Below are 13198 nucleotides of genomic sequence, written 5' to 3' on the forward strand. Positions count from 1 at the left end.
ATGACACTCCTGTCCAAATTTTGACCTGATACAAAATTCAAAATTCCAGGTATAGTATCTATTTATTGTCAAGGTTAAATATTTAATTTTGTGCTACTTGTTAGAGTAATTACAAAAAAAAAACCCAATATTTTAATTTCGACTTTTTTAGCTATTAATTTAAAGCCAAAATTAAAACGTTGTGTACCTTTTCCAAATACCATAAAGATGAGATATTTTCGTATAAAATGCTAAAACGATAAGACAAAATCAAATATTTACCCTTTTTGCCAAATTACCTAGAGAGAAAACTACTGAAATAGAGAAGCAGATCAAAGAGGCTATTAACATCTGTTAAAATGTACAACTTTCACAAGTAAGCATTGTCTCACTGAGGCAAAGTAAGCATATACATATATGATTCAAGAATTACTTGAGCAAAAAGGAACAAAAAATATACATCACCTTGAAATTCTTTGAAATGTATGCGGATTGTGCTAATTGGCGCAGCGTCCCCCTCTAAGTAGAAGTGTATAATGCTACACAATCAGAAAATTCGGGATCTTCAGCACAAGGCGATGAGAAACTATGGGACTCGTTCCAGGACTCGCTGCAATGCTCTTTTAATTCCATCTTGATCAAGTGAGGTTACCAGTTGTATTTCTTGAACCTGAACCAAAGGTTTGGATTATTGTGTGAAATATGATGTAAATATATGTGTCTCTCGAAGAGAGCGGGTGGGAGAGAATGCCTGTCTTCCAGCTCGAGCGAGAAGTGTGTACTGATCGCCTATTGGGGGCGCCTGTCAGATGGTGATACATTTGGAATGAGTGACAAAAGATAGAGAGAAAAGATATACACTGAAACCGAAATTTAGAAACAAATTAGCGTTATGAAGACGATAAGACGGGTAAGTTTGTTCATACATTTGATAGCCAAAGCTGCAGATCTTGTGAAACTACCCGCTTCTCAAATCCTTGCCGGCTGATTTTCACATCATTAATGCTGGAGAGGGGAAACACAGGACATGGTCAAAACATTGAGACTGGTATCATGTATTACTAATAATACGCCTCGTTCTTGACTACAAAGGACTAAAATAAATATCTCAACTCATGAGGCATTTTCATGAGTCAATCGAAACAAGCCTCTACTCTATCCTCTCTCGCTGTTAACATGTTAATGCTAGTTAATACTTATCAATGGGACTCAGATTATTAGATTCTGCCACAATATCATAATTTTTGTAAACAAAACTCCGAGACCAATATATATATAATTAACCACTCTTAACAGTGAAGGCAGAGCACAAAGCAGCAGGATGAGAGAGAGATGTTCATTTCTGTATTTCCTAAGGGAATGACGGATGCAGAAAGTGAATCACAGCACAATCATAGAACATGATTCTAACCATACCCATCTTCCTTCAAAAGCTCTTCGATAATCGTGTCAAGCCCAGGAAGAGGTTCTATAGCAAAATGTTCACTTCCATTTAAGGCATTGGGATCAACTGAGGTATCCTGGTGAAGCACAAAAGTCATCAGTATTTGTATAAAGCCAAAGTTTGGTTGGGAGAATAGATAAGTTTGGCCAAACCTGAGGAATAACTTTGTCTAAAGTTTCCAAGAGGGGATCTTCCTCCAATTGTTTTATTGACAAGGTGATCCTCGATTTCTCTCTGCAACATGTTCCCAGTTTCACAAAAAACAGTCAATATATCTAGCGCACAAGTATAACTTTGTCAAAATTTATAAGTGTTGAAAGATTCCAAGTTTCTGAATTGCATAAGCTAGATTAAGCCTATGCTTATCAAGTTTTCTACCATATTTTTTACAAAAATAAAGCTCAACAGTAGACAAGGCATATAGGAGAAGCATCACTGCAGAACCACACCTATCTATGTTTATAATTTTGACTCTCACTTCATCACCCTCGAATAGGACGTCTCTTACATCTTGCACTAAATCCCATGAGACTTCTGAAACATGCACAAGTCCTGTGAGGTGATACAATCCTGCAAAGATGCAGAGCAAGTTTAAAACTCAGCTGCAGAATTGCAAACTGAATCAATTGGAAGTAACTCAGAAATACATACCGTCCGGGAAGAGCAGATGAATGAAGGCACCATAATCCTCGACAGACCCCACCTTACCTTCAAAAATGTTCCCCACCTTCAGCTGTGGAGAGAACTTAGACCAGTTGGCTTCCTTCTCTGAGAAGATCAACTTCCTGCTCTCCTCATCAGCTTGGATAGCCTAAGAATTGAGGATATCATCTAACGTGTTAACAATTTCACCTAAATTAATTTGCGATAATTCTAAGGTTATTGGAAGTCTTATTTGAAGAACATATTTCTAATATAGAAAGTCATATAGATGAAATATTTGATCACTATTATTGTGATCACTGATTCTCGGGTATCACTACTATGCTATTCCCAAGTACACCATTTTATATGCAGCTCTCTTAGTGTAGAGCACTTTATGACAGGAAAAATCTATATTTGGCCCCTATACTTCAGGTCCCAATACTTTATTTTGCTAAAATCAAGTCTACATTAACATCAGGTCTTTAACAGCATCCAAGAATTAGAAAAGCTATACATCAGTAAAGAACCCCTTACCTTCACAGAGATAATAGAACCTACCAAAGCTCTTGCAATCTCTTGGATGGACTTTTTGGGTTCTGCATGAATTGAATTCATCATGAGCAGAAGAAAAGATGAAAGTTGGCATAATACTGTAACAGTAAGAGAAGAAATAAAACATGTATCGTCATTTATTCCGAAGGGGAAAGGAAAGAGTTAGAAGTGCATAGAGAGAGCCTGATAATCTTCAAATTACTTAAGCTTGAATTGATTGAGTAAATCTATAAAATTTCTGGTATTTTAGACTTTCATCTTAACCCTTTGATGTGATTTTCTGTATTATCCATTAAACTTTTCAAGTAACTAAATATTTATAATTGCGATTAGAAAAAAATAGATTTAGCTGGTCAAAGGTGTCACTGAAGAATCCATTAGGAGAAGAGATGGTGTAAAAGTTTTCATTGGATGATTACATGCTTTTTCACTGAAAAAGAGTAGTAAATTCTGTAATTTCACATGCTGCACTGATCATCCCAAAACATCCACAAATTTCTACAAGTTTTTTTTGGCTTGACAATTGACAAAACTTAGTTATCTATCAATAAATCAATTTTTTTACACTAAATGAAACTGGATACTTATTATTTTAGCTAAAGTCATTTAATAACATTATATTTGGACAATAAGAAAAGTAATTTCCATTAGAATGTCGACCTTATAGGTGGAATGTGTACCTCTGCATGAATGGGAGGGGCTCAACTGTGGATAGGGAAGAAACCCGAGAAGAGAATAAAATTTGATCAGCAAGCCGCCACCATTGAATCCCTCAACTCTACCATCATAGGTGAGGCCTTTAGAGTGGTATGCCTTTGCCGCTTTCCAATCAGCAGACCTCTACTTCTTTGCATAACAAAGGAATAGATAAGAAGCTTGCATAAAATCAGAACCAAATATTTTATATTAGTTGAACATAAGCAGTATCAATCTTCTTCAAATCACCTAAAGAGTTCTTACAAAGTAGGTAGCACTCAGTTCTGAAATAAGTACTACGTAAGATTGTGACCCAGAAAAATGTGTAGACTAAGAACATTTACACCATATATGCACACAAGCAACAGCATGTTCACAAAAACCAGCAGACCACAATTATTATTGCTATTCGTCATTGCCTCAAATGCTGAACGCATCATCAGCCGCCCACCCACAGTCTCAAGTGAGCACATATAACATCAGAATATATTTTAGCTAAATAAACAAGGATAGTCAAATATGGTAGAAAATAATTAAACATTTACAAGTTGCTGAGAGAGCAGGACAATCAAGTTTGGCTGACAAATTCCTAGCTAAAAGTATCCCAAAAGACTGCATTTATCAAGTTTCTAAACAGGAACAAAAATAGACTGAGAATAAGCATGAGAAATGAGAATCATGACCAAAGATAAGACGGGTGAATGAGATGCATTTTAATAGTATTTCATTTAAACAGGTCAAAGATGAGCTTTTTTGGATTGCATAGAGATTGTGATAAGAATAATCTGATCATGAATTCATGATCACGAATTAGAGAATTTCACACAGTGATAAAGCAATTGTCACCCAATTCTTATAAAACAGAGTACCCAATCGAATTATAATAGAGGAAAACACACACACCCGGGATTGTTTGAAATCATCGGTAAGCGAAGATTGATCGACGCTGCCATCGGTTTGGGTGGCGCTGGCGCTGGAAAGAGAAACTCTAGCCGGGGTTAATAAATTCGGTCGCTTGGTCCAGAGATTGGTGAAATTAATCGAGGTTGGAGTGAGGGGTTTCTGAGAAGCGTTGTCAGAGGAGATGGGGAGAAATGCAAAGCCGCCTGAAGCTGATAATCCTACCAAAACAGGCATTGCCGAGACTGTCGCCACAGGCAAAATGGAGAAGCTTTGTTTTTGTGGTTTTGATTTGGTTTGGATTTTGGGATGATGCAGTGGAAATAGATGCGATTCATCGACGTGTCTTCTTCACATCCTTACTCGGTTGAAGAAGATTAGTTTCATTTCATTTTCACTAACAAAAACAAGATATGCTATTACAAAGCAATGACCTTATGTGACACGATATCTTCAACACAATAATCAAATTGATGGTATAAAAACCATACTTCTATTCATAGATAATGAAGTATTTAGGTAGAAACTATACTTGTATATTACGTAGGATCGACCGACCCCACCGTCAGCCCATGAGTAACATGGTAAACATTTCAAGAATCAACCTTTGATCGAAGTATAAAAACCATACTTCTATTCATAGATAATGAAGTACTATTTAGGTAGAAACTACACTTGTATATTACGTAGGATCGACCAACCTCACCGTCAGCCCATGAGTAACATTGTAAACATTTCAAGAATCAACCTTTGATCGTATGATAGCTCTATCTCTGCCTCGACCATTCACTTGTCTATTATGCGATTACGAGGACTTTGTCATAATATATAATCCGAACTTATATCTTATAAAATTGCAATTCGTAACTTAGATAACTATTAAATCATTTTCTTACTAATCTTATTTTTGCTATAGTCTCACGTCACGGTCTTTTATAGTGTCGAATTAGATTGAAGAGACCCAATCTAGATCGGCCCAAGTTCTGTATTACCCGGTCCATGTATGGCCCAATTGATTAAATAGGGTGGCTGAATTTCATCACACTTTTTGGAAGATAATTCTGTTAATAAAGTCCATTTATGCATTATACATTTATACTCCACATCTAAAATAAATCTCCAATTTACTATTCTACTTTGATTTTTTTAATCATATTTTGACGTATTCTTCACAATTCTTTAGATAGTTTTGTAGAAATGTAACGCTATGTGAACAAAAACACAAGTACAAATCTAAAAATGAGTTTAGATCGAAAGTAAAATGAAATTAATACAAAATAATACAGATACATGGAAATGTTTCAAATGTAAAGTAAATCCTGTCTAGGAAATATCTATAGAATGTAGCTATAGTAATCAATTAATCCGCCATTAAGATCCATTTTCTAAAAAATAATTTAAGATGGATCTTAATTCTCAATCCATTGAGTAACCCAAAACCAGCAAAAAATGGAGCCGTTAAAGATTTTAATAAAATTCCGGTCTTTTTTTTTTCAAACTAAGCAATTACATAGATCAAGAAATATTAATAAAATATCACTAAATATTTGAGCAATAGAAGAGCCTCATATCTTTAATTTAATCATCAAATCGAACAATATATATCAAGGAAAAATAACAAAAAAATTTCCCCCTCGGCCCTCACACACTAACATATATACAACCAATGAATATGGACAAATAGGCCTATCGTGGAATTACAAGGCAACCAAACGATTTATAAGGAGAGATGTGGATAGAACAATGAAGAATATACATATAGATACAAGATTTAGAAGATATTATTGAGTGTATCTGTTATGAGAATTGGGGCAAAACTGCACAATCAGTCAAGCTCGGTGTTAGCCGAGCTTAATCGTGCGCGGCAGGGACTGATATACTGTTAGGTGATTGATTGCAGCTCGGTGTTAGCCGAGCTTAATCGTGCTCGGTGATTAGCCGAGCTTAATCGTGCTCGGTGATTAGCCGAGCTTGCTGGTGCTCGGTTTTGGCCGAACTTAGTCGAGTTCGGTATTAGCCGAACTTAGTCGAGTTCGGTATTAGCCGTTGTTATTAACTGATGCATAGACAAACGTGAGCCGTCGGATGCGATTAGTTAGTTAGCTTAAATGACAGCCGTTGGATTTGTTATGGTTGTTAGATTAGTGTTATATAGAGTGAATAACCGAGCTGTGCAAGCGAGAGTGAGAGAAAGATTTTTCATCCATCAGTTTGTAATCTTCCACAAGAAATTGAATACAAGATTTCCATTAATTCTCCGAGAGTTGTTCTTAGCTTTATTCATTTTCATATCGAGTGTTTGTTCTTCTTGTTCCGGAATCGATCTTGTTGTGATAGCAAGATTGAGTCGCGTATTTGCTAACATTACAAATTGGCGCCGTCTGTGGGAAAACGAAGAAGGACGACGCATTCAACAATGTCTACCACGAAGTTCGACGTTGAGCGGTTCACCGGCGAAAATGATTTCGGCCTGTGGAGATTGAAAATGAAAGCTGTTCTTATGCAGCAAGGAGTCTGGGATTATGTCAAATCCAAGGCGGATGAGAAGGAGATTCAAGGAATGGATGCGGCGAAATCTCAAGAACTGGAATACAAGGCGTATAGCTCGATTGTCTTGTGCCTCAGCGATAGAGTCTTGAGGGAGGTTCAAAAGGAAGATGATGCCGCAGGAGTTTGGGAGAAGTTAGAGAAAATCTATATGGAGAAGTCGATCTCAAATAGATTGCATCTCAAACAAAGGTTATTCAATTTCAAGTTTTCTGACTCCAAGAACTTAGCAGATCAATTAGAAGATTTTCGCAAGTGCATAGATGATCTTGAGAGTGTGGATGATGCCATGAAAGATGAGGATAAAGCTTTGATGTTATTGAATGCTCTGCCTCAGAGTTTTGAGCAATTCAAAGACTCAATACTTCTTGGAAGGGATTCAAAGGTGACTTTAGAGGAGGTATATTCTGCATTAAAGCTGAAGGGAATGCAGAAATTTGTCAGCAAGCAAATCGATCAAGCTGCTGAAAGCCTTAATGTGAAGACTGCATCAAAGAAACAATTCAAATTCAAGAAACCCTCATCTGATAAATGGAGACCACGGGGTGCGAAGGAAGGTGATCAGAAGGAGTCAAGAAGTTGTTTTTGGTGTAAGAAACCAGGACACATCAAGCAAAATTGCTTTGCTTGGAAGAAAAGACAAGCTGAAAATCACAAAGCAGATGGTACAGCAGCTATCACTGAGGAAATTGAAGAGGCAAGAGCTCTCAATGTGGTGGAGGATAGTCCATTATCAAGGCTGTGGATCATGGATTCAGGTTGCAGTTTCCATATGTCCTCCAACCTTGACTGGTTCCAAGATTTAAAGGAATCTGAAGGCTCGGTGTTGCTAGGAGATGATCATGTGTGTGATGTAAGGGGTGTTGGGAACATATGCTTGAGGATGGAAGATGGATCACTGCGAAAGCTTACTGATGTAAGGTACATCCCATCCATCAAGAGAAATTTGATCTCATTGGGACTTCTTGAGAAGATAGGTTATAGATTGACCCTTTATGGTGGAGAAATGCTTGTTACAAAGGATGGCCAGACGATTATGAGAGCTATCAGAAGTAATGTACTCTATTATCTACAAGCTGAGCCTATTGATGGTTCTGCAAATTCAACTCAACAAACCATCAATTGGCATACAAGGCTCGGGCATGTAGGAGTTGCTGGGATGATGCAATTGGTGAAACAAGGCATAATTCAGATGTCTGAGTCTGATGTACAAAGACACATTGGATCTTGTGAGGAGTGCATACTTGGTAAGAGCAAAAAACTGCCATATGGAGTGGGCAAGCACACATCGAAAGAGCCTCTCCAATATGTTCACAGTGACATATGGGGACCTGCACCAGTGAATAGCCTTGGAGGAGGCAGGTATTTCTTATCCTTTGTTGATGATTTTTCAAGGAAGGTTTGGATAGTAATAATGAAAGACAAATCAGAAACATTCCAGAGGTTTCAAGAATGGTGTGTAGGTGTTGAGTTGGAGAAAGGAAAGCCATTGAGGTGTCTTAGGACTGACAACGGGCTTGAGTTCTTGTCCCATGAATTTGATCGATTCTGTAAAGATAAGGGGATAAAGAGGCACAGAACAGTCCCTCACAACCCACAACAAAATGGGGTTGCTGAGAGGATCAATAGAACCATTCTTGAAAGGGTGAGGTGCATGTTAATAGCGTCTGGAATGTCTAAACCATTTTGGGGTGAAGCAGCCTCTACTGCTGTTGTTTTGATCAATAAATGTCCTTCAGCTGCCATTGAAAATCAGACCCCAGACAGCAAATGGTATGGATCTTATGGGGATTATTCAAAACTGAGGCCATTTGGGTGTAGAGCTTATGCTCACATAAAGCAAGGTAAATTGGAACCTAGAGCTCTCAGGTGTGTAATGATTGGGTATCAGATGGGAGTCAGTGGGTACAGGCTGTGGTGCTGTGAGGAAGGAAACAAGAAAGTGGTGATTAGCAGAGATGTGATCTTCAAAGAATCTGAAATGCCTTTCCTCAACAAGGATAATCAGAAAGTTCATTTTGAGGTGGAAGACCAGAGAGTAACTACAGATGTAACTCAGACTGATCTAAATGCTACATCTGATGTCAGTGGTGGTGGAGCTTCTGAAATGCAAGCTGAAATCAGAACACCAGAGAGAGTGATTGCTAGAAACAGAGCAAAGAGGAATATTAAGCTCCCTTCTAGATTTAATGATTATGACATGATGCACTATGCACTGGCAGTGGCTGAACAGATGGATTACCATGAACCTTCATCTTATAAAGAAGCAATCAGAAGCCCTGAAAAGGATCAGTGGTTATTAGCTATGCAAGAGGAGATTGATAGCTTGTATAAAAACCACACATGGATCTTGGTACTGAGGCCTACTGATCAGAAAACAGTAGGGTGCAAATGGATTTACAAAAAGAAGGTTGAGGCCTTCAACAACAACCATATCAGGTTCAAAGCAAGGTTGGTGGCTAAGGGGTTCACACAGAGGGAGGGTGTGGATTACAATGAAATTTTCTCACCTGTTGTCAAACACAGCTCCATCAGGCTATTACTTGCTATAGTTGCTCAAAGAGATTGGGAATTGCAACAACTTGATGTTAAAACTGCTTTTCTCCATGGTGAACTTGAAGAAAAAATATACATGGAGCAACCACCTGGTTTTGTGAAGCCGGGAGATGAAAAGAAAGTGTGTTTGCTAAAAAGAAGTCTCTATGGTCTAAAACAAAGCTCAAGGCAGTGGTACCTGAGGTTCAATGTGTTCATGCAGAAGATTGGGTTTGAAAAATCTTTGTATGATCACTGTGTGTTCATCAAGAGAAGAGGTGGAGTTGCTGTAGCATATCTACTGTTATATGTAGATGATATGCTGATCTCTGCAGAGCATAAGGAAGAGGTGGAGTTAGTGAAGGCTGATCTGAAATCTGAATTCGATATGAAAGATCTTGGTGATGCCAAGAAGATTCTTGGGATGGAAATTATCAGAGATAGAGATCACAAGCAGATATGGCTGACTCAAAGGGATTATATCAGTAGTGTGATCAAGAAATTCCAGATGGATCATAGCAAACCAGTGAGCATGCCCCTGAGTTCACAGTTCAAGCTCAGCAGCAATCAAAGCCCTAAAGATGATGAACAGAGAAGAGAAATGGACAAGGTCCCGTATGCAAACATAGTGGGGAGTATCATGTACACCATGGTGTGTACAAGGCCAGATATCAGCCAGGCAATAAGTGTTGTGAGCAGGTACATGGCTGATCCGGGTATACAGCATTGGCAAGCTTTAAAATGGATATTAAGGTATCTCAGTGGCACTCGGGATTATGGCATACTGTTTGATGGAAGTAAGAATTTTGATACACAGCCTCTATTGGGATATTGTGATTCTGATTTTGCAACTAACATTGACACAAGGAAGTCCCAATCCGGCTATGTTTTCTGCATGTATGGAGCTGCTGTAAGTTGGAAATCGAGTTTGCAATCTGTGGTGGCACTCTCAACAACTGAGGCAGAATATATTTCCATGGCTGAGGCTGTAAAGGAGAGCATGTGGCTGAAAGGAATCTGCTCGGATTTTGGAGTCGATCAAGAAGCTGTGACTGTATTATGTGATTCAAATAGTGCCATATGTCTATCAAAACATCAGACATTCCATGAGAGGAGCAAGCATGTGGATGTTAAGCTTCATTTTGTGAGGGATGAAGTTGAAAAGGGCTCAGTAAAGATTGAGAAAGTAGCTACTGAGCACAATGCTGCTGATATGCTAACAAAGGTGTTACCCGGACTTAAGTTGAAGTATTGCATGGATTTGGTGAATCTGATTCAGCTGGAGTGATTGTGGAAGATGGATATGCTCTGTGGATTGTCCAGTTGTGTCCCAAGGTGGAGATTTGTTATGAGAATTGGGGCAAAACTGCACAATCAGTCAAGCTCGGTGTTAGCCGAGCTTAATCGTGCGCGGCAGGGACTGATATACTGTTAGGTGATTGATTGCAGCTCGGTGTTAGCCGAGCTTAATCGTGCTCGGTGATTAGCCGAGCTTAATCGTGCTCGGTGATTAGCCGAGCTTGCTGGTGCTCGGTTTTGGCCGAACTTAGTCGAGTTCGGTATTAGCCGAACTTAGTCGAGTTCGGTATTAGCCGTTGTTATTAACTGATGCATAGACAAACGTGAGCCGTCGGATGCGATTAGTTAGTTAGCTTAAATGACAGCCGTTGGATTTGTTATGGTTGTTAGATTAGTGTTATATAGAGTGAATAACCGAGCTGTGCAAGCGAGAGTGAGAGAAAGATTTTTCATCCATCAGTTTGTAATCTTCCACAAGAAATTGAATACAAGATTTCCATTAATTCTCCGAGAGTTGTTCTTAGCTTTATTCATTTTCATATCGAGTGTTTGTTCTTCTTGTTCCGGAATCGATCTTGTTGTGATAGCAAGATTGAGTCGCGTATTTGCTAACATTACAGTATCTAATTGATTCCATGGTTTTCCGATAGGACAAGCCTAGCTAAGATGACTCTGTATAGAACTACCTTAGCTTCTAAAGTTCTCTTAATTTTTTATTTATTTTAAATAACTAAATAAAATACTAACTACAATATTTAAATTCATTACCGTTTATATTAAAAATTCTTACCTTGAATTTATTACAAAAGACCATTGTGTAGATTGGGTGATATGAATATAAGGCCACCCGCAACGCGTTACGCGGGTGGCCCGTGTTTCGTTATGGAGTGACGGATCGGTGGCGGGACGCGTTGCAGCGTCTCGTCCCGTCACCGTCACGCCGGGCCGGCTGTCCCTCCTAGACCCATTGCGTGACGGCTCGCCACGCACTCCCGCGACGTGGCGAGCTCCCAGGCCATGCGTGACGCCGATTCGCCGGCCCGCGAGTGAGATTCGTCACGCTGACGCAATAAATTATTTTTTAAAAAAAATCAAATTATTTTTTTTAAAATTTGCAAACGGTAATGTTACCGTTTTTATAGCCGTTTTCATTTTTTATTTTTATTTATTTTTTTTACTCTATAAATACTCATAATTCACCCTCATTTCACACACAATTACACATATTCTTCCCAAATCATCTTCATTTCCTCTCCAATTTTCATCTCAAATCATCTCTCTTTTATTCTTCCCCCAAATTTAATCGATCTCATGGATCCGTATGAGCAAATGCGTCGAATAATGGAAGAATCACTTGAAGAAGATCGACGCCGGGAGGCGGAGGAAGCCGCGCCGCCCCAAAGACGCTCCCGTACTTACATCCATCATAACCGGGAGGAAGCCGCCGCAAGGTTAGACCGCGACTACTTCTGCGATAACTTGGTGTGGGGAGATACCTACTCCCGTCGCCGTTTCAGCATGCGGCGACCGCTATTTCTCCACATCGCAAATACATTGACGGCCCAGAAAGAGTTCTTCCAAGAAAGGTTCGACGCCGTCGGACGTCCCAGCCACACAACGCTGCAGAAATGTACGGCAGCAATCCGTCAGCTTGCGACTGGACAAACGGCGGATGTGTTCGACGAATACCTCCACATTAAAGACAGCATTGGGACAATGTGTTTGCTCCAATTCTGTAAAAGGCGTCCGGGCAGCCTTCACCGACGAATTTCTCCGGAAGCCAAGCACGACAGATTGCCAGTTTATACTCCGCCTTCACGAACAAGTGCACGGATTCCCCGGAATGCTTGGCAGCGTCGATTGCATGCACTGGCAATGGAAGAATTGTCCGGTAGCGTGGAGAGGGTCGTTCACGAGCGGCCATAAAGGCACCCACCCACCGTTATACTCGAGGCCGTCGCCGACTAACGGCTATGGATCTGGCATGCGTACTTCGGGGTCCCCGGCTCAAACAACGACATAAACGTGCTCCACCAATCCGACCTCTTCGCCGAAGTTTTGGATGGTAAAGCGTCGGCCATCAACTTCACCGCTAACAACCGACGCTATAAAATGGGGTACTATCTTGCCGACGGCATCTACCCGAAATGGCCAACCTTCGTGAAGACATGCCCCAGACCTGTGAACGCAAAGCAAACGCTTTTTCCGTAGAAGCAGGAGGCTGATTGGAAGGATGTGGAGCGGGCATTCGGGGTTCTCCAAGCGCGCTTCAACATTATCAAAGCTCCGGCTCGTACGTGGTTCATGGAGAGCATGGTCGCCATCATGTATACGTGCATAATCTTGTACAATATGATTGCCCAAGACGAAGGACCCGAGGCGGGAAATTGGTTCGACCCTGAAGTCCCCGGAAGCTCAACTGCATGTAGTCCGCCTCGAAGTGGAGTGCATCCGTCTATACAAGAACGGTTGTCTATTCGGGCAAGGACACGTGACTCTACCGTCCACGCCCAACTCCAAGATAATCTAATGGAGCACATTTGAGCAAACTTTGGCGGAGGAAATTAAATTATGTATTTTTATATTTTTTAGAATTTTTAA

The 13198-nt window shown here is 39.9% G+C and overlaps 1 protein-coding gene across 1 annotated transcript; it reads right to left on the reverse strand.

The window, feature by feature from the left end:
* Window positions 1-299: 299 nt before the first annotated feature.
* LOC121776186 (30S ribosomal protein S1-like) lies at window positions 300-4611 on the reverse strand. Its single transcript, XM_042173335.1, has 10 exons — window positions 4220-4611; window positions 3301-3460; window positions 2603-2664; window positions 2075-2234; window positions 1873-1993; window positions 1576-1657; window positions 1396-1499; window positions 906-984; window positions 731-781; window positions 300-649 (listed from the first exon to the last, which is right to left on the reverse strand). Exons 1-10 carry the CDS (start codon window positions 4451-4453, stop codon window positions 566-568), a joined length of 1137 nt encoding a protein of 378 aa, XP_042029269.1. The 5' UTR covers window positions 4454-4611; the 3' UTR covers window positions 300-565.
* Window positions 4612-13198: the final 8587 nt, after the last annotated feature.

Source organism: Salvia splendens, chromosome 18, assembly GCF_004379255.2.
Source record: "Salvia splendens isolate huo1 chromosome 18, SspV2, whole genome shotgun sequence".
In the NCBI taxonomy this organism is placed as follows: domain Eukaryota; kingdom Viridiplantae; phylum Streptophyta; class Magnoliopsida; order Lamiales; family Lamiaceae; genus Salvia; species Salvia splendens.

Excerpts from the sequence above, each read along its gene's own strand:
- LOC121776186 (XM_042173335.1), bottom strand. The coding sequence starts at position 4,453 with ATGCCTGTTTTGGTAGGATTATCAGCTTCAGGCGGCTTTGCATTTCTC. Across the intron at positions 2,665-3,300 it reads CCCCTCCCATTCATGCAGAG|AACCCAAAAAGTCCATCCAA; the intron begins GTACACATTCCA and ends CAATTCATGCAG. Across the intron at positions 1,658-1,872 it reads AAAATTATAAACATAGATAG|AGAGAAATCGAGGATCACCT; the intron begins GTGTGGTTCTGC and ends AACATGTTGCAG.